General features: G+C 41.8%; 3 protein-coding genes across 5 annotated transcripts in view; 1 reads left to right on the top strand and 2 right to left on the bottom strand.

Annotated features, from left to right (window-relative positions):
- The first annotated feature begins 4,755 nt into the window (after positions 1-4,755).
- Positions 4,756-8,791, top strand: LOC115734214 (fasciclin-like arabinogalactan protein 17). Its single transcript, XM_030664846.2, has 3 exons — positions 4,756-6,261; positions 7,707-7,825; positions 8,445-8,791. The coding sequence occupies exons 1-2, from the start codon at positions 4,920-4,922 to the stop codon at positions 7,778-7,780; spliced, it is 1,416 nt and encodes a 471-aa protein (XP_030520706.1). The 5' UTR covers positions 4,756-4,919; the 3' UTR covers positions 7,781-7,825; positions 8,445-8,791.
- Positions 8,792-10,708: 1,917 nt separating this feature from the next.
- Positions 10,709-15,661, bottom strand: LOC115734216 (protein STRICTOSIDINE SYNTHASE-LIKE 3-like). The gene is given in 5 exon segments (XM_030664851.2): positions 10,709-11,345; positions 11,648-11,815; positions 13,466-13,557; positions 13,559-13,742; positions 15,089-15,661. Coding segments are annotated over 5 exon segments (1,176 nt in total). The 5' UTR covers positions 15,418-15,661; the 3' UTR covers positions 10,709-10,942.
- Positions 15,662-16,806: 1,145 nt separating this feature from the next.
- The window catches only part of LOC115734219 (methyl-CpG-binding domain-containing protein 11-like), a 21,253-nt gene continuing 16,647 nt past the window's right edge, over positions 16,807-21,412 (bottom strand). The window contains exons 2-4 of one of the 3 annotated variants that reach the window (XM_030664857.2): positions 20,721-20,825; positions 17,978-18,128; positions 16,807-17,837 (exon numbers count right to left, since the gene is read on the bottom strand). In XM_030664857.2, coding sequence (XP_030520717.1) covers positions 17,176-17,837; positions 17,978-18,128; positions 20,721-20,804 — 897 coding nt within the window. In that variant the 5' untranslated portion in view covers positions 20,805-20,825 and the 3' untranslated portion in view covers positions 16,807-17,175. Of the gene's footprint in view, positions 17,838-17,977; positions 18,209-18,477; positions 20,447-20,720; positions 20,852-21,412 lie in introns of those variants that run through there. The other 2 variants (XM_048280304.1, XM_030664853.2) reach the window with 2 other exon arrangements.

Genomic DNA, 21,412 nt, shown 5'->3' with positions numbered 1-21,412 from the left:
TGAAAAAAAAACGCCTTCAAAAGTGAGAAAAATGATTTCCTCTTTTTGAGAAGAGGAAAACATTTCCTCATCTTTCCTTCATCCACTCATTTATTCGTGGAATTAGCCAGGTTCTCAAATATACATGCTTGTTTCAATAAAAAAAAATAAATAAATAAATAAATACATGCTTGTGCCCTATGTCGCAAGGGGCAAAGGATGTTGGTCGATACCGTGAACAGTGTGAAGTGGCTCATTGGGCTCATTATAAGATTTCTAATTGGACTGCTATTGAAAATTCTTTCTGGGCATACCTTTACCTTGCCGAGCCCAGCCATTGTGTTTGTTTTTTTTTTTCTTTTGAGAAAGCCCACCTTGGATATAAAACTCCAAACTTATCAAATACTTCGCTAACCCTATGGATCAGTTAAGACGCGAGCTTAGAGATCCAAATACGAGATTGTTCGCACTTGTTGATGTTGGGATCGAATCGTATCATGGTCTTGATCACATGCGTCGGATCCTTAGCCACCAAAACCAATCAAGGGGATACTAAAGATATAAATATGGGATCGTATAAGTTACACATACTAGTGTCATTGTTTTAAAATTAAATGCTTAGTTTGGGTGGAGCAATAAGGATTGAACGGAGAAGGGAAGAGAAAATGGTTTGAATGGAAGAAAGGAAGAGAAAATGGTTTGAAATAATTACAGGAGAAGGGAAGAGAAAATGGTTTTCGCATATATTATCAAATAAGAGATACAAACGCTTAGCTTAGTTTAAAATAATTACTGGAGAGGGGAAGAGAAAATGGTTTGAATGGATTGAGTTATAATGTTGTTTGGGTGTTGGAACAAATCATCTCTCAATAAATCGACGTAAAATAGTAGTAGAAGCAAGAAAGAATAAGCTCTTTTCCCAATGCATGAATCCCTTTACACCCCTTCAAATTTGTCCAAGGAACTTAAAATGTATGTAGAATCGACCAAATCGATTCATTGAAATCTCTTTGGGAGAATGTTGTAAAATTTCATAAATCAATATCCCTGTATTCAAATGTCAATTCATAGTCGTAGACCCCTTTTTTTTTTTTGCTAGAGTTCAGTTCGAAATCCCACTTTCCACCTTCCCTGTGCCAATTAAATCTTAAACATTCTATTGATGCTCCAAATTTAGTCCCAAACCTTTTTTATTGTTGCCAATTCGTAAAAATCTTTTACCTTTATACCAATTGAGTTCCACGGCCCAACTTTGACTTTTAAGAGCTCGTTACGCCTGGCCATTAATTGTCGTGGGCCGGGCCACGTCTTGAATGGCCCCAACTTGCCATTTTTCAATCGGTAATCAGTTATTTTATTATTGCCATTAAATAAAAATTTAACCGCATTTTTTGTTTTTTCAAAATTATTTTTCGCGAAGCAAGATTTTTAAAAAATATCAAAAAAAAATTAAAAAAATAGCACGACGTGCGCGAAAACGTCGACCAATAAAAAATTGACGTCAAAATGCCAATAAAAAGAGAATCAAAATTAGCCGAGGGACTCAATTGAGTATAAATGCAAAATTTTTAGGGGTTAAATTGGCACTGTCGGAAAGATTTAGGATTGAATTGACACCTAATAAAAGGTTTAGGAACTTAATTGCCAATGCCCAATTTTAAACGACGCTGCCGTCCGAGACTGGCATAAAAAGGTTTATGACTAAATTGGTACTAATACAATAAGTTTATGATGCGTTATTTACGCTTCATTCCCAAATCTACTTCTAATGTCTCCCCGGGGATCTTTTGATGGCCAAATCAATATCCCTACATTCAAAAACGAATGCATATCGAGACCCCATGAAATTAGAGGCTAGAGTTCTCGAGTTCGATTTCCCATGCTTCCCTCCCGGCTTCCTTTTTCTTTTTTTCTCACGAAATCGATTCCCAATTATTTTTTTTTTCTAAAACATCTTTTCCCTGCCCGAGCAGACATCCACGGCCCAACTCACTTTTAGGAGCTCAGTTACGCCTATGGGCCGAGAACGTGAAGTCGGGGCCGAGCTTTTGGATGGCCCCACCCACCATTTTCCAATCGGTAATCAGTTATTTAGCCATCGTCGTAAAACAAACGATTAAACCGCACTCGACAAAATTATCCAACGCGAAGCAAGAAGTGTTTAGACCCAAAAAAAAAAAAGGAAAAAAAAAAATAAAAGAGCAAAACGTACTCGAAAACGTCGACCAATAAAAAAAAAGGGGCAAAAATGCCAATAAAAAGAGAGGGGGTGTGGCACTATAGAGTGCCACCGACAATCTGTCGGGGCCCATTCTAGCGTCGGAAAGGTCCACAAGAAGACACCGCCCCGTTTGGTTACGAAGCTAAACTCCCACCGCCCCTGTTTTAAACGACGCTGCTGTCCGAGACTCGCATGTAATTTGCTTCAGCCAAGACAAAATCACGAGGTTCGATATTGGCGTTCATTCCCATCCACGCCCAAAATTGCACGCGTCACCTAACCCCGGGGGGATCATCCGACGGCCGAGATGAAGCCAAGACAAAATCGGGCAATGAGAACGACCCGCGGCCCTCGAGCAGGAGAGACGTCCCCGTCGGGGAGAGAAAGTCCCTCTGTTTCGGACACTCCCCTCCCCGGCTCCCCCGTCTTCTTTTCACGCGTTTCGCTTTCGCTAATCTATTCCCGTAACGCTAACGCTAGACGCGACGCGACGTTGGCTTGTTGCCCGACCCCGGGAACGTGAAAACGGGGCCGAGCTTTTCCGGGTTGGAACGAGTCGGTCAGAACAGGGTCAATCGGAACGAGGTTCGCGTACATTTTACGCAAGCGACGGGCATCACGGCCAACGTCCGTCCCCGATTCTTCTCCGGAGCGGCCCGAACCGCGTAATGGTGTGCAGATTCTCTCTTCAATGTACAGTGGAAATAATCTCCCCAAAAAACAAAACAAAATCGAAGGAAAATGATGGGGGACAACGACAGCTCAGCTTCTGCTGGGAAAATAAAAGCAAGTATGAATCTGTGGGCAATTTTGCCTACGACCCTTTATGGTCCTCTCTATTTTTGTCCTCTCTATTTTTGTCCTCGCCATTTGCCAGCTCTCCCCGTTAATCATCCATTTTCAACTCTTGCATGCCCATTCTCCGAAAAAATATAAAAAATAAAACATAAATATGAATATTAATTTAAATTTAAATTTTATATAAATAAAAAGAAAGAGGAAAAATACAAATAATCTCTTGCTCTCTCGTTTTCATATGGCGACGTTCCGAAATAATTAGCCGAGGCCCCACCTGTGAGTTTTAGCGTCGGTCGTGTATGGTTCGGTCAAGAGAAGGGAGCTACCAAAAAAAAAAAAGCGAAGCATAGGATGCTTCCTGTAGATTTGTCCACGAGCGTGCATGGATCGTGCTTTTCTTCTTCATTTTGCCATCATTAACCGCGACTTGAATTGACCGATCTTAAACCTCTCTCTCGTTCTAAAAATTGACTCAAAAAATAAGATCTTTTTTCATACTTATAAATCGACTACCAGCTCTTTTTATAATCGATGTGAAATAACCCCAACAAATCTTTCCATCACATATCGAGCTTTGTGTCGGAGCCGCAACAATTCGAATTTCTCTTGTATGACTATCGAGTTCAGACTTGTTGGTAACCCGCGCTTTAATACCGATGTTGGGTGATTTTTGGCCTCTCTCGTTCTTAAACCTAGATTAAAAGATGATGATTTTTCTTGTATTTATAAATCGACCATCGGCCCATTTTACAATGTGAAAAACCCCAACTCGAGAATATGATTAATAACCATCTCGAGCGTTCGTTCAAATGTTGGGATTATGCGCATAAACACAACGAAATAGAGACTCAAAATTAAAAAAAAAAAAAATCGAGTCATAAAATTTATTTCGATTTACCCTTAAACTAGAGCTATATCTAGTAAAAGATTTCACTATTGCATATCCCCATTACAACTCTCGATTACAAAAGAAAGAAATTATGTTTAATAGTATGTATTCGTGAGCCTAGGCCCAGAATATCAATAAAATAAGGGTTTGAACTATGAAAATTCTCTAGCGTCACGAGACCGTTGTCCCTTGCCGCTCACGCCGAAACAAAATCCCACGTCTTTCTATTAAATGGTAATACGAACCACATCCTAACATCGACTTGCAAGTCGGAGCGAGAAAAGCATTTTTCCGAGAGTTGCTCGACTACGGAGTCCTTGCTTAATATATAATTTTATTTTTTTGATTAATATATTTGAAAACCACGTAAAAAGCACGAGGGGAGCGAAAAAAGAGTTAGATAAATTAATCACGTGAACCGGAAAAGCCTGGATTGGAGCCCAAGTCTCGAACCAGAAGCCCAAGCGGGGAAGGGGGAATGGGCGTGCTTAGAAGCAAAGGCAACGTCAGGTCTTTTCGTCGGCCAGTAGGCGGGTCCCGCTCAAGGCCTTTTTGACCTTCTCAGCCGGTAGCCCGTCCAAGCGATTATCTTTGCCATGAGCACACAATGATTAAACTTTAGAAATCATTTCCTGAGATTATTTATTTATTTATTTACAAGCATTTATTTAGTATATTCTGTAATTCGAAAAATGGAAGGAAAAGGGGAAATGAGGGCAGTAGAGTCACCGCACCGAAGTTAATGAAAACCGAAAACGACAGGCCTTGAAACAACAAAAGGAAAAAACAAAAGGACTAAAGAGCAATAAAATAAATTTAGATAAAGGCCCACATGAACTATCCTCCAGGCAGCACTCCCAACTGTAATCTCTACACCAACCACGAAGCCACGGAGAAAGAAAGAAAGAAGAGCGAGACGGCTCTCTCTCTCTCTAATAAAACAGCACACACTCTCACGCCCTTGACTTTCTCTCTCTACTGCGGTTTCTTCTTCCCTCCCCCTCCGTTCTGAATCTACATTCCGTTCTCGCCATGGATGTTCGCATCGATGGCGTCCCTACCGTGTTCTTCTTCTTCTTCGCCTCCCTGGTGTTCCTCGCCGGGATGTGCCCCGCATTGCCCGAGCATTCCCACCCCCGGCCGACGTCGGCCGCCACCGGCTCCGGCCCCGGCCAGATAAACTCCAACTCCATCCTCGTGGCATTGCTCGATTCGCATTACACCGAGCTGGCCGAGCTGGTGGAGAAGGCGCTGCTCCTCCAGACCCTCGAGGAGACTGTCGGCAGGCACAACATCACCATCTTCGCGCCTAAGAACGAAGCCCTAGAGCGAGATCTCGACCCGGAGTTCAAGCGCTTCCTGCTCGAGCCGCGGAACCTCAGGTCCCTCCAGACGCTGCTGATGTTCCACATTGTGCCGTCCCGGATCGACTCGGCCAACTGGCCCGAGTCAACTCAGTCGGCTGCGGAGCCCCACGAGGCGCTCTCTCTGTCCAGCCACCGACTACGCCTGGCGAAGCGGGAGTCCGGGGAGAGGGAAGTGGATCGGGCGCGTGTGATCCACGCCGACGCCGTGACCCGCCCCGACGGAGTGATCCACGGCATCGAGCAGCTGTTGATCCCGCAGTCCGTGCAGGACGACTTCAACCGGCGCAGGAGTCTACGCTCTATCACCGCCGTGAAGCCGGAGGGAGCTCCGGAGGTCGACCCTAGGACTCACCGGCTCAAGAAGCCGGCACCGCCGGCGAAGGCTGGGTCGCCGCCGGCGCTCCCGATATACGACGCGATGGCGCCGGGCCCCTCCCTCGCGCCTGCGCCGGCGCCTGGGCCCGGAGGGCCGCACCACCACTTCGACGGCGAGGCGCAGGTGAAGGACTTCATCCACACACTGCTTCACTACGGGGGTTACAACGAAATGGCGGACATTCTCGTGAACTTGACTTCTCTAGCTTCAGAGATGGGGAGATTAGTGTCGGAAGGGTATGTGTTGACTGTCCTGGCACCGAACGACGAAGCCATGGCCAAGCTCACGACGGACCAGCTCAGTGAGCCGGGCGCGCCGGAGCAGATCATGTACTACCACTTGATACCGGAGTACCAGACCGAGGAGAGTATGTATAACGCGGTCCGGAGGTTCGGAAAGGTGAGGTATGAGACGTTGAGGTTGCCTCACAAGATGGTGGCGCAGGAAGCGGATGGTTCGGTCAAGTTCGGGCAGGGCGAGGGTTCGGCGTACTTGTTCGACCCGGATATTTACACGGACGGGCGGATTTCCGTGCAGGGCATCGATGGGGTTTTGTTTCCACCGGAGGAGACGACGGAGGCTAAGGTCGAGAAGAAAACGCCCACCAAGGTTGTGGCCAAGCCCCGGAGAGGTACGTTGCTTTCTCCTTGGATGGTACGAACTCATTGTTGATGTCGTTTAAGGATCTTGTCTCATAGCACGCAATTTTACCGTTGAAGTTCATGCTGATTTACGCTCGAGATTATCTGAGGCAGCTTCCTAAATTTAGGACGACTTTGTTTTGTTTCCGTACTGATCTCCGAAAAGAAGAACGGAGCAGTTTTGGGGAGTTTATTGGCTTGAGGTTGCGACTGAATACAGCGACTGGCATGTTGATATTGTGAACTGTGGCCTGAAGTTTCTGAGTATACTGAAATCACAGGAAAGTTGGAGCTTAAACATTGTTATGTGCTAATAATCACAGTGAACTGGCTTCAGTTCCTTTAGAACAAGAGAGGTGTCAGAGAATCGCGGAACATGGTTTCTCCGGTCATTTCTTAGATCAACTATCCTATTAGCCTATTAAAGTGGATTTTTCGAAAACCTCAATTTAGTAAAGAAGCAGTTCTTCACTGTTTGATTACTTGCACCCACATTGTGCTAAGGAAGATTATACCAATATATGGACACAGATTACCCGGCCTGCATCATTGTGTCGCAGAGATTGCAACACTTCACAGTTTCACAAAGATGTGTGGCTTGTTTCCGTCCAACTTCTTGTCATACTCTAGGTTACCGAAAGGTTTCTTGGGTCTGTGCACTCATTTAGTTTGAAAATGGTTGCAAGAGGCAGACACATAACATGATTAACCTAAAAATTAGTGCCAAATGCTAATTCTGTTATCGCTGTTAAAGGTTAAGCCCTTGAACATAAAGTTGAAGTAGGTCCAAAGGAAATGAGGAATAGGACTTGGGTAGTTTCACCTTCATGATCTCCCGGAGAAATCGGACTGTTAGTATGAGAATGCCTTGAGCCCGCTAGTTGAGAACGGGCCTTCTTCCTTCCCTTGATTAATCTTAATGCACGAGCAAAGGGATTGTCAAAGGAAAGACAATTCATGTCTCTCATTTCATTGTGCCAAAACTGATGGACCAGGTCATTATCTTATCTTCATCTTCTGTGAAATACAGTTGCGATATGAAACCCCCGAGCAAATGCTAAAGTACCACAAGAGGCAGGAAACTGAGTTTAGTAGATGATAATTACTTGAGCATATTTGAGATCTTCCGCCATTTGTTTGTTGGAACCTTCTTACTTACTAAAGGAGATGCAGATTACTTACGGAGTTATATGATGTCTACGCTACACTACAGGAGTTTATTGTTTCCAATGCCACTGCGATTCATTTGGTAGCCTGGTTTAGAAAGCTTTTGGTAAATTTCATGCCAAGATATAGATTTATTTTTCTGCTTCATCTGTGGTAATACGCTTCATTGCATTTAAGATCAACTAGGAAATTTCCTCCATATTCTTTAGATGATTTCCATAAGCACAGTTCCTTTTTTGCTAAATTCTAAGAAAATGTGTTTTGGCAGGGAAATTGCTGGAATTAACATGCCAAATGTTAAGCGCCTTCGGACAGCATTCTCGACTCACCAGTTGCCAATGAAACTCAACCCCTGCTTATACACAGGCTTCACTACAAGCAATTAAGGTTTGGTTTTTGAGTTGCTCGACTTACTCTAGCTCTTTTTTAGATCCCATTTCTTTCAGCCCCCATAATCAATGGACAAATTGAAAACTCAGATCTAGTCAGATACAGTTCTCGAAACTAAACTAGCTCAATTACTTCTGCTTGATCTCTAATGTAACAATTGATCCTGAAAAGAGCAGCTCAAGATGTTATTCCCAGCTGAGCTCCCATGGTTTTTCTCCTACCCTTCATGTTTACAGATGGTGGTTCTTTAAGTAAATTTGAATGCTTCTTTGGACTCGTGTTACGACAACCAAAGCAACAGAAGGATCAAATCCTCACATCTCAAAAGTTAAAAAGATGTAAGAGAGCAACATCCAGTGGTTAGAGTGGCCATTTACACACCAAACTTGGAATTTTATAAATGGTTCATTCACCATCAACTATAACACTCCATTATGCTAGAAGTACTTGACACCATTCATCAAAATTTAGCATGTGATAAGTATCTCGCATCTACTCATGGTCTAGTGGTTTAGATAGATGGTAAGAAGTATCACCTAAACTTTGGCAGCCTTCAAGCTGCTACTACTCGCTTTTCCTGCTCTGATTAGTTCTAATTAGCTTTCTCTTGATGCAGATGCGCTGAGAATGACTGGCTAAGGATGTAAAAAAGAAAAAAAGTAATGGAACAGGTGGCTGCACGTCGGAGTTGAATCCATTTCATCATTTTCGTTTCGGTTTCGTCTTCTTCCTTTTTGTCCTTTATTTTTTCTGGGTGGATGGTTCTCAAAAGAGGGAAGGAGTTCTAGCATATATACTACTTAGTACATAGTGCTTCTTTTTAGGTGGTTGTGAAGGTGGGTGTTTTTGGAAAGTGTGTGTATTCAAGAACAAACAGGGCATCTCCTTGCACGATGTGATCTGCCCTTCTGAATAAAACTTTTACAGAAACGTGGAACTCAATAAAATGATTCTTTCCTGTAATAACAAAAGCCAGTCGAGAATCTTTTCCCCTTCATTATTCTTTTCAGTGCTTACCTGAAATTATTCTGTACTGCCCCATTCTTCTGGATACTAGAGTTCGCAATGTTTGACCTTTTTTGAGGAGATGCAATCGGGCCTTGATTGGATTTTAATAATACAACCTTTGACAGAGTCTTGCCTTACAAGCTGCTGTTTTAACAACTACATTATGTTCTTTCTGGTGTCCACTGCAAGTGGTTCAGAAATCTCTCAGAGCAGAAGTTATACAAACTTAAAGAATGATATGCTTCTTTGTTTTTAACATGATCGTGGGTTTGACATGAAAGAGAATCCATATATTTTATTCGAGGGAAAGAGTATACTTGCACGGGAATTAACACTGCTTAGTTGGGGAGAGGAAACGTGGAGGAAAAATAATAGGAAAGCTGTTCGTGCTTTGACAGTTATGGGAAAGGAAGTATCTTAACTACTAACTAGCTGAAGTAAACCACGTCCCTTCAAATCTTTCCTTCCTTTGCTCAGTTCAGAAAAGGCATGAAGCCGAGGAAAGTGAAGTAGAGTTTGGGCATGCATGTTCATTTCACTCAATGTATAGTTAATATTACGAAAAATTTCAAATCAGTACACTTATGATAAATTTACCTAAAATTATTTTGACTGCAAAAAATCTCAAATTGGTACATATGTGATAAGTTTACCACAAATTATTTTTTTACCACAAAAAAATTCCATACCGGTATATCTGTGATAAATTTACCCTTCGTTAATTTCAGTTAGATTTTAACGTTAGATTACCGAGTTGGATGACCGGTGGCTGTTGGCGGATTTACCAATTTGAGGTTTTTACCTTCTGTTTGTCACAAGTGTATCGGTTTGGGGTTTTTCGTGATATTAACTCAATTTAATGGAAACTAACGTAGAGTAAATTTGTCACGGGTGTACCAGTTTGGAGTTTTTTATAGTAAAAAATTTATATTGAGATAAATTTGTCTCATGTGTATCAATTTGGAATTTTTTATGATAAAAAATTTAGCTTGAGTTGAATTTATCACGTGTACCAGTTTGAGATTTTTATTGTCAAATAAATAATTTGTGTAAATTTATCACGGACGATTGTGGTTTTCGAGTATTAACCCCAAATATATGGGTAAACTAACGTAGAGTAAATTTGCCACACGTGCACCCGTTTGGAGTTTTTTATAGTAAAAAATTTATATTGAGATAAATTTGTCTCATGTGTATCAATTTGAAATTTTTTATGATAAAAAATTTAGTTTTAGTTAAATTTATCACGTGTACCAGTTTGAGATTTTTTATTGTCAAATAAATAATTTGTGTAAATTTATCACAGATGTATCGATTTGTGGTTCTTCGTAGTATTAACTCCCAAATATATATAGGTTCTGAAAGCTCAAGCCGGATCCGACCCAAAAAAAAAAAAAATAGCTCAAGCGGGTGGGTCCCTTCAGCCTCAATTTCCGCATCATTTCTGTAAATCACACCATGGTTTTCTAGCTAACCTGCGCGTACATTTATATTCTTGAGAATGAGGATCTACTTGCAAGATCGGTTTTTCACCATGTAACGGTCGATGCCGGCCTCAATCCAAGCATCACTGCCCATCACCCGACTGTCACTAGCTGAGCAATTGCCCCAGAAACAAGAGAAACCTCCCAGTTAACCCCAAATTCTCAGCTTCTTAGCAAGAGTATTCGAAGTTCCGACAAACTCTAGCTATTCGAGTTCTTTATAGCGATCTCAAGAATTCGAGAATGAAGGTGACATCATTCGACTTCGAAGAATAAAAGATGGATCTAACTAGGTTAATATTTCCGAAGTTGATAACTGAAAACCGGACTCCAGTTTCGGGCTAATGGCTATATACGTTCACCGTGCATTGCCTGAAGCAATAAGCTGAAACTCGGAAAAAATTCGTACATGATAATATCCTCCATTATGACCCAAGTATAAACACCCTTTCTGTGTCAAACTCACTCAATCGTTTGTAAGTTATGCTGAGCAAAGGAACAGAACAGAAATAAAGCAACACCTATGCCTTTGTTATGAAATGGCTAACCCCTGAACTGGAAGTGAGCATATGATGGTTTATTTTGGCCATTAGAGTAATAAGAGCAAGAACAGTTTCTTGGCTCAAGTTAAACTGTAAACAGCAATGAAAGGCATGAGAACGCTGCCTATCCACAGCTTCCCATCCTTCTCTTCCACTTCACTGACCGATCTGACGACCTTTCCTTCGCTGTCCTCCAGTATTTGCACGAGCTTCCCATCCGGGCTGTACTTCACGACCATGGCATGGGGCCGGCCACCGATTTGGAATTGGAACTGCGTCTTTGCTGAGATGGGGAGCTTGAGCCAGAGTTTCCTGAGTTTTGGGTAGAGACTAGAGTAATAAGAATATATGCTTCGACGACAGTGGATTGCCACCCAAAAGTCACCGTCCTTGTTAGTTCTGACATTATCGGGAAACCCGGGTAGAACAGCAAATACTTCAGAAGTCCCTGCCTTCTCGCCTTTTAACCAGAACTTCCTTAATCTACAACAGCCGATAGAAAATGAGTCCATGTGAAACTTAAAGGACTAAAATTTTAGTAATCCCGTGCTAAAAGTCCTTTTCTTTTTTCATCACATCCTTACATTGTGACTGGCTCCAAAATTTTAGAAACTGGAAGTCCCACAGTTTGTAGAATTTCTGTCCAATGTTTACGTGGGAGAAGAGTCTCAAAGTTGCAAAACAACGAATTCTTGGAAGGACATCGAGAATTGGCAAATGAGGAGAGAGGAGGAAGTGTGGCATTAAAAAGATGCACTCTTCGGAACATATGGAACTTGACTGACCTGCCAATGGCACCTTCAGAAAACACCAAGAAGGATCCATCCTTGCCTAATGACACACCATTTGGAAACTGGATGTTTCTCATGAGGACCGTGGTCTCCTTCATGGTCGGATTGTACTTCAGAAGCCTTCCACTACCTTCTGCTGAAAAAACCAACTGCATGAAGTTCCTGATGAATAAGTTACTAGGTCAGACCGCCAAGTTGAATACCATTAACAATGCAAAGAGAGAAAATAATGGATAACTCATTTTCTGGGCAGAATTAATGTGTGTTGCTCCTCTCGGAGTTCAGTGGTCTCCTCAGATCCAACCCAACCTAATAGTGTCCTAATTACTTGACATGCGATTAACATGTTTGTTATGATAAAATAGGAACAGAGCCCATGACACATCAAAGAAAAGGTCCCAAGAAAAAGAAAGGGATAATGACATGGGTGGTCTCTGAAATTTTCTTTAATGTTCAACGTGGTCCTTGAACTTTCTTTTCAATCTACTTCTTGAACTATTACAATTATTGTAGTCCATTCAATATTCTAACACCATTAGCTGACATGACAATAAATTCAATTAACTTGACATTAGATTTGCCATGCAGGAGTCCACGCCATGTTATATCTTTCTGCTTCTCTTTATTTTGCCCAAAAGAAAGGGAAAGAAGGATTTGATGACTCGGGAAGATGATGTGGCAGTCCACATCATTATTTTGGCCCAATAAACACCGGTGTGGTAGTCCACATAAAAAAAAAATGCATGTGACATGGTGATACACTTCATGAAGGGACTACATTGAGCGGATTTTTGACAGTTAATGGATCAAATTGAATCAAAAAAAGAAGTTCAATGACCACATTAAATGTTGAAGAAAAGTTCAAGGACCACCCACGTCATTACCCCAAAATACAACTATCTTGACACCTTCTCAACAATCTAGAGGAATTTGAGAAATCATTGAAATTTTAGCTCAATTTTCTTCTCTCACCGATACCGTTAGAATGGAGTCGACAAAACATTGAGCTTAAGGTCATTAGCTAGGAAGCACTAACGCTCTCCGAGGCCCTCCGTGTAGTGTTCGACACTCTCCAATACTCCGACACTTTTTCCACATGCAACCGACAAGTGGTCAGCACTCCGGACAAGCCAGCAATACACAAGCTCAGCATTCCAACACGCCATTTCGACACTCATGAGATCAATTTTAAGCATTTTCAATAAATTAGAGGTCAAAAATATACATATTTAAGTCATGTACCTAGCCACTCCAAAATTAATATACCAAGCAAGCCAAAAAAATAATAATAATAATTGTGAATCCCTAATAGATTTATCATGTATATATAAGAATATATATTTAACATACAATGTGTCCCAACGTGTCGAAATTCTCTATTTTTTGAGAAATGACATGTTGAAGTGTTGTGTTGTGTCGTGTCATGTCGAATCGATGCTACTTAGTTCATCAATAGTCTAAGAAAAGAGAAACCTGATTATTAACAAGAGACATCATTGGTAATCTGGGTAGGTGGTCGAAATAATAAGAGGGGACCTATGACCATACACCAAAGTGGAATTAGTGAATACTGATTATCGCCTCACATCCACCATTCCTCTCTTACACTCCAAATTTTAGCACCAATACTCAATCCAGGTTGGCCAAACTCAATAAATAGGCATCTTAATTGGATGATGTTAAGTTCTTCAAGAAATAAGGTATCATCCACCTTCACAGGTGGCAGTTTCAATCAGCTCAAATCAAAACAGAGAAGAAGCAATGGGGAAACGAATCCAAGATTGGGAAAGGTTGAGGAACGGCCATTCTTACCTCCTTTGGTACTTGGTACTGCTATCTGTGAAGTAGACATTTCCTTCTTCATCAATGTCAAGATCGTTTGTGAACCTTAAAGGAACTCCTTTAGGCTTCAGTTGCAAGTGAGGTTGCAAATCCACCTTCAGGACCTACTTTCACCAACCCGAAATATGCATCTGCAATGTATAAATCGCCAGTTCTCTTGTCGAATCTAAGACCCAAGGGCCTTCCACAAATGTGCTCATTTTTCAAGTAACTCAAAGGTGATGGCTTTGGATCACACAGACCTGACCTGAAATTAAAGGCAATAGTGTTGAAAGACAGAATGCATCCGGAGAGAAGTATGTGATAATCACACTACATGAATGAAGTGAATTTGGTCAAACAACTGTGCCTGATTTATGACCAGTATCCAAGTGCCTCAGACGAGACTAAAACAAACGCAACATTTCACCATCGGAGAGAAGTAGGATAATCACACTACATGAATGAAGTGAATTTGGTCAAACAACTGTGCCTGATTTATGACCAGTATCCAAGTGCCTCAGACGAGAGACTAAAACTAAACGCGGAACATTTCTGACTGATCATCACCTACAAATACTTAATTCCAAGAGGGAGCATCTTGAAGATTAAAATCATGGTGACACATTGAAACTGAAATGGTTTCAACTAGAGTGAGTAGCTCATGAAACTTCATTAGACATTCTGATATGTGCCAGCAGCCATCAAATTGACAAATAACAACAACAGTCCAGTTCATATTCATATTCACAAATACGGGACTCAGCATTCCTCAGTGAATATTGGAACTATCAAGCACCGGCTTATAGACCAAGGCAGTGACAATTGCCAATTACTTGTGATCAGAATATTGTGCGTAATAAGCATGTTGAAATGTTCATCCAGATTCAGCTCAAACTAACAAGTTCGATCATCCTGGCTTCAACATATGATCACGGTGAGAAAACTGCATCCTATGGAATAATGCAGTCATACCACATGGAATGTTCCTCAGGTGATATCATCGTAGCTCGATTCACAGTTTCTATACATGTCACACTCGGCTTCTTCCAGGGAATAATTCCGAGGAACCGTGCTTATGACAGAGTGCACAAGTAACCAACTTGTTCGAGTAAAAGTAGACATGCAGTCACATGCCCCAATCTATGTTGAATAACAACTGGTGAAACAGGGGCAGAACATAGTCATGACCCTTAACTTCTATAGAACAACAACCGCCACAGATGTAGGCTGATCCCGCTTTGAGCGGCCATAGCCTTCTTGTTTTCACTTTTAACTCCTCAATCTCAAGGCTTCTGTAGCTTTTATAACTTTGTCAATGATTGTCTGCTCTGAAAGCATTATGCATATAGTGAACACGAGGACTAAAACAGTATGCCAAGTCCATGTATCACACTTCAAAGGATTAAACTTAGCCTTTATAGTTTAGTTCTAAGTGAAGTCAGAAGCTTTACTGGAAAAGGAAAAAAATTCGTACTTTGAGCCGTCTTTCCCTCTCTTTCTCGTTAAAGATCAAAACTTGCACAGCTCATGGTTCATGGTACAAGCAATGACATCGACACGCCCTCGAGAGCCTCAATCTGCAAGAAGCTCAAAAAGTAGTGACAGACTGACCTGTTCCCCGAAGTGTAGGCAAAGTCCTTCCAGGACTCGCCGTCCCAGAACAGAACACGGCCATCGGCGACGCCGGTGTAGGGCCCGCGACCCGCAGGATCGAAGGCGATGCTCTCGGGTCCTTGTATTTGGTTCAGGAACTTAATCTCCGACCTCTGCAACAGGTTCTCGGCGTCCTTCTCGGTGGGCACATCCGACCAAGGCGGCATGTCGACCTTGTACGCCTCGAAGTCCGGGAAGTTCGCCACCGCGCTCCGCCCGAGCGGGTCGAGCCCGCAGTAAAGGGCCGCGAGGAGACATATCCCGGCGAGTATTCCGGCCGGCGACATTGGAGGGCGTATGGGTACAAAGAGAGAGAGAGCGAGAGAGAGAAGGTGCGGTCTGCTCTGGTCTACTTGCAAGCGGCGTGCGTGCCACGTGTAGAAGTAGACCCAGCAGGCGAAAATGACTGGTTTTGAGGAGGGAGTTGAAGATGATGGAAGATGGGCAAGGTGGGTAGGTAGGGGATAAGTGGTAGATAGACAGACAGTGAGTTTTGGTGGGTCGGAGAAGCTACACCTACAGTGAGTGCATTTTTATGGATTTAGTGGAGAGTCCCAAGAAGAAGACACCATTGCAATGGGAGAAAACATCAAGGAGAAGAAGAGAGGAGGAGGTTCGAATTACAGAGAAGCCAATTTGGATAAATCCGGAAGGATTGCAAGAGCAGAGCACCGTGCTTGATGATAGAAATCATGCCTTCTTTGCAGATTGCCAGACGCCTTAAGGTAGAAAATGGAGCCACTCAAAATAAGATTTTCGTAAGTACTTAAAAAAAATTCAACCAACTCAATAATCTGCCGATATTATTTTTTTCTGATTAGGAGTTACTAAACTCTCATTCAAAAATACCCACTTTAAAGTATTGAATCGAAGTTCGTCAAGTTAAAAGATACTATCTTTAATCATTCACCAACCTTTTATTTTGTCTCTATTTCGGAACGTATCCACATTTCTTGACTCTTCAAATATTTTACCGACTACTTTAATAACTTAATGTGCTATATAAAATTAGGTGAAATGTTTTGGATTGGTCAAAATATTAAGTAATTTTTTACGTATAAATAAACATTGGTACATGTCATCATTTATTGATGAGTTACAAATTTTATTTGCCTGTTACCAGTGCCAAATTGGATTTCACTTTTAAGTGCGTATTGATATAATAGCTTTTCATACAATCTTTTGCCATAAGACAATTTTTAAAAAACCAAAGTCACTTTAGTTGATTTTTTATTAGACAATTTAATACTAAATTAGTGCCGCATAATATTTTTAGAAAATGACATTAGTGCTGCAGTGAAAATATAAGTGTTCTTTTTAACGATAACTATAAGAATATGAATGGTGTCATAACTTTAAAAATTCTCTAAAATTTCTTGAGAAATGATTGATTTTAATAAACTCAAACCCTTGCAACTACAAATTTCAATTGAAGAAAGACATGATAACAACACAATTTGATGAAAGATCTTTCCCCGTTAGAATAAAGCAGTAATTGACGGCAATTCGACTTGATTATCCCACTCGTCTGAATGTGTGAACGACCCACGTATCAATTCATGATCATTACAGGGAAGTCATACCAGTCTCATACCACGCGAGTAGGAAAGAACCGAAAGTTTACGCCAGAAGAAATTGGTGATGCTCAGGAATTCGGCTGCAAGGGATTCAGGCCATTAACGAGGATGCCAAGATGTAAAGCTTCACTGAATTTAGAGCAGATTAAAATGTCTAAGAATCACGTGTCTCGATTCTAGGATACAATACAAAAATTAACCCGACAAAAGCACCATAAACAACTCCAACTATTGCGACGACCATGCTACGGACACAGGATATCGTCGTCATCGCTGCCGCCTTGCTATGGGATGGCAATAACTAAGGCCCAGTGTCAAGATCCGACTTAATGAAGTTTGGAGGATGATGTTAACAAAGAAATTAGTTCTAAGACTAGCAAAATCTCTATAGATAATAACTTCATGACCTACGCCTCGTATTAAATATCCCTGGAGGTCAGAGTGATAATCTGGAAAGCTTTTTCCATCTCAACTCGCCTTATTTCCATCGACACCGACTTCTTCTGGATGAAGGTCCCTAACAGCCTTAATATCAGCACCAGGAAGTCCATCTTTTGCACATTCCGGAGGCTCACTTTCCTTTTGTACAGATGGTGCTTCAGATTCTGCTGGCTTGTCCTCGGATCCTTCCTTTTTATCCACAGAACCTACAGATGCGGGTCCTTCACTCCCCATGTGCTCTTCCTTTGCATCAGAAGCGGTCTTACCTTCAAACTCAGGCTCTGCCAAGTTATTTTCAGTATCGTCCTTAGCTTCCTCTACTTGGGGTGCTTGAGACTCTTTGTCAAGCTGCTCTTTCTCGGCTTCACCAGTAGCTCCTGGGTTCTCTACCTTCTCACTGCTCGTCTCATGCACTGCTTCATCAGATTCTTTATCAGGAACATCTCCTTTGTTCTTTGCCAGATCATCTTCAACTGCATCTTTCATTTCCACTTCCTCGCTTGCTTTAGTTTCTTCCCCAGCTGCAGCATCTTCTTTATCTTCAGCATCCTCATACCCTACTTCAGTATCTTGTTTTTTAGCTTTCACCCCCTTCTTTCCGCTGTACCGCTTCGGAGGGGGCTCATTTTCAGGGGTCTCTGTTGCTTTCACTTTCTCGCTAATCCTCGTAGAACGCCTAGGAGTTTCACCTGATTCCCACACCATTGAAAATGCATGAAAAATACAAAAGCAACACAAAATCCACCCTCTATGCGCGCGTGCGTGCCCATGTGTGCATGCGTGTGTGTGTGTGTGTGAGAGAGAGAGAGAGAGAGAGAGAGAGAGAAACCTGTGCTCCAGTCGAATTCAGAAGCTGACGGTCCTCCAGGATGAGATTTGAGAAAATGATCCAACTGCCTCTTACTCTTAATCTCCTCACCAGTAGGTGAAATAAAGACTATCTCGTTTCTCCTAGGCGTCCCACTTTTCTTTTGAGTGAGCTGCAGGCACAAGGAAAAAGAGTAGATGAAAAGGATTGCTAGCTGTGGTTGGTAAGATTCATCATGTTGCAACAAATTACGTGTTGGAACTAATGGGGGTGGATCCGTTCACAACGGATGTCCGACTAATGGGGGTGGACCCATCTCATGTGCCAGCCGGATTACAAGTGGCACGTGGAAATTGACTAATGAGGGTGGGCCCATATACACGAACTATATTAACTCTGATACCATGTTAGAAAATCCAACCCAAAAGCTTAAGCTGATAGGTGAAGGGAAACTACATGAATATAAAGAGCATACAAGGACCCATTCACAATCGATGTGGGACAACAACTACTTCAACAACATGGAACCACGACCCACTTTTCTTTTAGGAAAAACTGGAAAAGAGAAGGACGTAACATGAGAATAATAGACAACAGACATATGCCTCTTGTCAATTAAATAATCGCTGAGAAGAGATGAGACATCTATATAAAAGCAGCGAAAAGAGGGGCCTTTCACATTAGAGAAACGAGAAGGATGAACTCAACTGTATTCAGAAAACACGCATACTACATTCACTGAGGCAAATTCACTTTGTTTCGTGTTTACTTTCTATTACTTCTTACTCATTCATCCTTTGGGGGTTCCCAAATTTTCATGCCTGATCAACCCAGAGACCTTGAGTCTACAACATAAGAAGTCTGTCCTGAAAAGGGCTTTTCAGCAAAGAGCAAAGAGAGCAAAGAGAATTGTTCACAATCAAATCAGTATCATGACAATGTTTAAAGAAAACTTAGCTGCTTGGCTTCAAACTTACCTCACTTCGAGTTCTACCAGCTTGAATTTTTCTTCAAATCTAAAGGCACATCAATTATCTCAAGAAGTTGCCAGTATCACTTCTCACACATGTATCAGGCCTTTAGAAAGGCAGGGCAGTTCAATCTAAAATGGGAGACTACTTTTAAGTTCTTTGCATGCAAACCATTAAGGACATCCTCTTCCATGAAATTCAGACAATATCCCTATTCCATGTACAAATAAAACAGTGTGAATAGTCAATGACTGAATGATACCACTACCGAATTAATATCTTGAGAAGCATAATCAATCAAAACTGTCAAATTTAAACACATAAAAAGTTGATCATGTCTTTGACAGATTTTCGATCACAAATTTTGGTTTACTACCCGTAATATGATGTTAAAGATCATCAAACTTTTGCTCTTCAATGTTGTTTTGATTTACTCCTACAGCTAAGACTCCAAGAATTATTTTCCTGCACTGCTGATAAGAATACCTGAACTATAGTAGGTTAATAAGTTCATTTTTCAGATGGGACGAGATATTGCATGTTTGTTCCACTCTTGCATGAATACAAAATAGACCCACTAAATAGCCATGAAAACAATATACAGTGTTGGGGGAAGAAATTGATTCCAATATTATGATATGGAATTTGAGGCAGCATAAATGTTTAATCGTTTGAGATTCGGGTAATTCGTGCCATTTCGAAAATGACGAAGTCAAGCAGTACATAAAAGTGTTTATATAGTTGTATATGTAAACATCCTTACGTACTCTTCCCTCGAGTCAAATATTCATATTCAGCCCATGATGCAAAATCTACAGTAACATTCAGAGAAAGCAATGCGGCATGAGAAATTCACAACATCACTGGTGCAAGACATGGTACGCATTTCCATTCCTTCTAGATTAACATTTCACATGGACAACCAACTTAATGGTGAAAATGATCACTTGGAAAGAGTAGGAAGCAAGCACGTCCTTTGATGAGTTGGAGCAGATCCGAGTCTCGTCATAGACTTCTCTAAGTAAAAACGATAAAGAGCATGTACAGAAAAACAAAAGTTGGAAGTCCCTAAAACAAACACATAATCTATCTTTAAGAAAGTTCCAAAAAGTAAACCAGCTACTGAACAATGTGCCAAGTTATGGTGCTTCAGACTAGCAGCAAACAGGAAAAGATACCAAATTAGCCAAAACAAGATCGAAATAATTACTTTACTTTTCTTTTTCAATTTCTTTTAGGGAAAAACAAAAAGAACGACTTTTCATGTTGGACTAATCCAAAACCCCCCCTCGATTCAATACAAGGAAATTGAACAAGAATACTACACCAACCCCACACAGCCCATCAAAAAAAAAAAAAAAAAAAGGAAAGAAACAACGACAGCTGCATTAATCATTGCGCAGCTACAGAAGCTGTGGAGCAATCAAAAGAACCTTTCTTCAATCCCATGGTTCTCGAATCCCACAGATGTATCAGAAATTGAGCTCAATAGAGAACCAAAAAAAGAAAGAAAAACCCACAGCTGTTACGTGACTTCATCAACTGACAGACGCCGAACCTCATCCGGGTACGAAGAACAGGAAGGAACCCGACCACGCTCTCGATTTTGCAAAAAGAATCGCTATTACTAGCACAATCACCCACATTTTCAAGGATTCCAACGAAAACCAGCTTCCTCCTGGGAGGAAAAAAAACGGAAAACCTAACGCGAGGAAATCCAGCTCTCGGAGGACAAATTAGGGCTAGAACCTAACGAAATCGAAAATCGCAAAATGAAAAACGCAAAGAGTCACCTGCTTCTTCCAGCCCGACGGAGCCGGAAGCTCGACGGCGCCCTCGTCCTGCCTCTCCACTGCATTCAGCTCGCCACTCGCCATTTTCGCGGAGCTCCTCTCTCTCTCTTCGTTCCCGCTCTGCGACTCTACACAGAGAAGAAGAAAAAAAAAACCAAAATCCAACAAATGAAAAGAAGCAAAAAGAAAAAGAAATGCACGCCAAGACGAGTGTTATCTTGATCCTGGGCCACGGTCGGTTTCTAGCGTCCGTTTGATTTCGAAGCGCGAGGGGGACTTGGGCTCTGGCTGGGGGTTGCGGGTGACGTACACGTGGCGGTTTTGTCTGGACGTCACGCGAACCTACCAACTATTTTGGAAAGTCGGAGCTCGCGTCCGGTAAATTTCAACGGTTTCTCGGAGCCCGTGTCGAGGCTAACGAGGCATGATCCCGGCCGTCGATCTTGATCCCCCGCGGGCTCATCTGGTCCCCCTGTCCCGCCGTCCGTTCATGCTTCGCCGGTGCGGCTTCGGGTGGCGACATTTGAATTTACCACCATGCCCCTATAACGTCGCCTGGAATTTTTGTCCGCTCTATATTTTTGCGTAATATACTGCCGGTGTATTTTTTTTTGTTGGGGTTTGAGTTTTTTGTTTTTTTTTTGGGGGGGGGGGGGGGGGGGTTTGGACACCACGTATGCAATAACTAACTT

This window comes from Rhodamnia argentea, chromosome 6 (assembly GCF_020921035.1).
Source record: "Rhodamnia argentea isolate NSW1041297 chromosome 6, ASM2092103v1, whole genome shotgun sequence".
Classification (NCBI taxonomy): Eukaryota; Viridiplantae; Streptophyta; class Magnoliopsida; order Myrtales; family Myrtaceae; genus Rhodamnia; species Rhodamnia argentea.
This window is presented reverse-complemented; position numbering and strand designations above follow the sequence as displayed.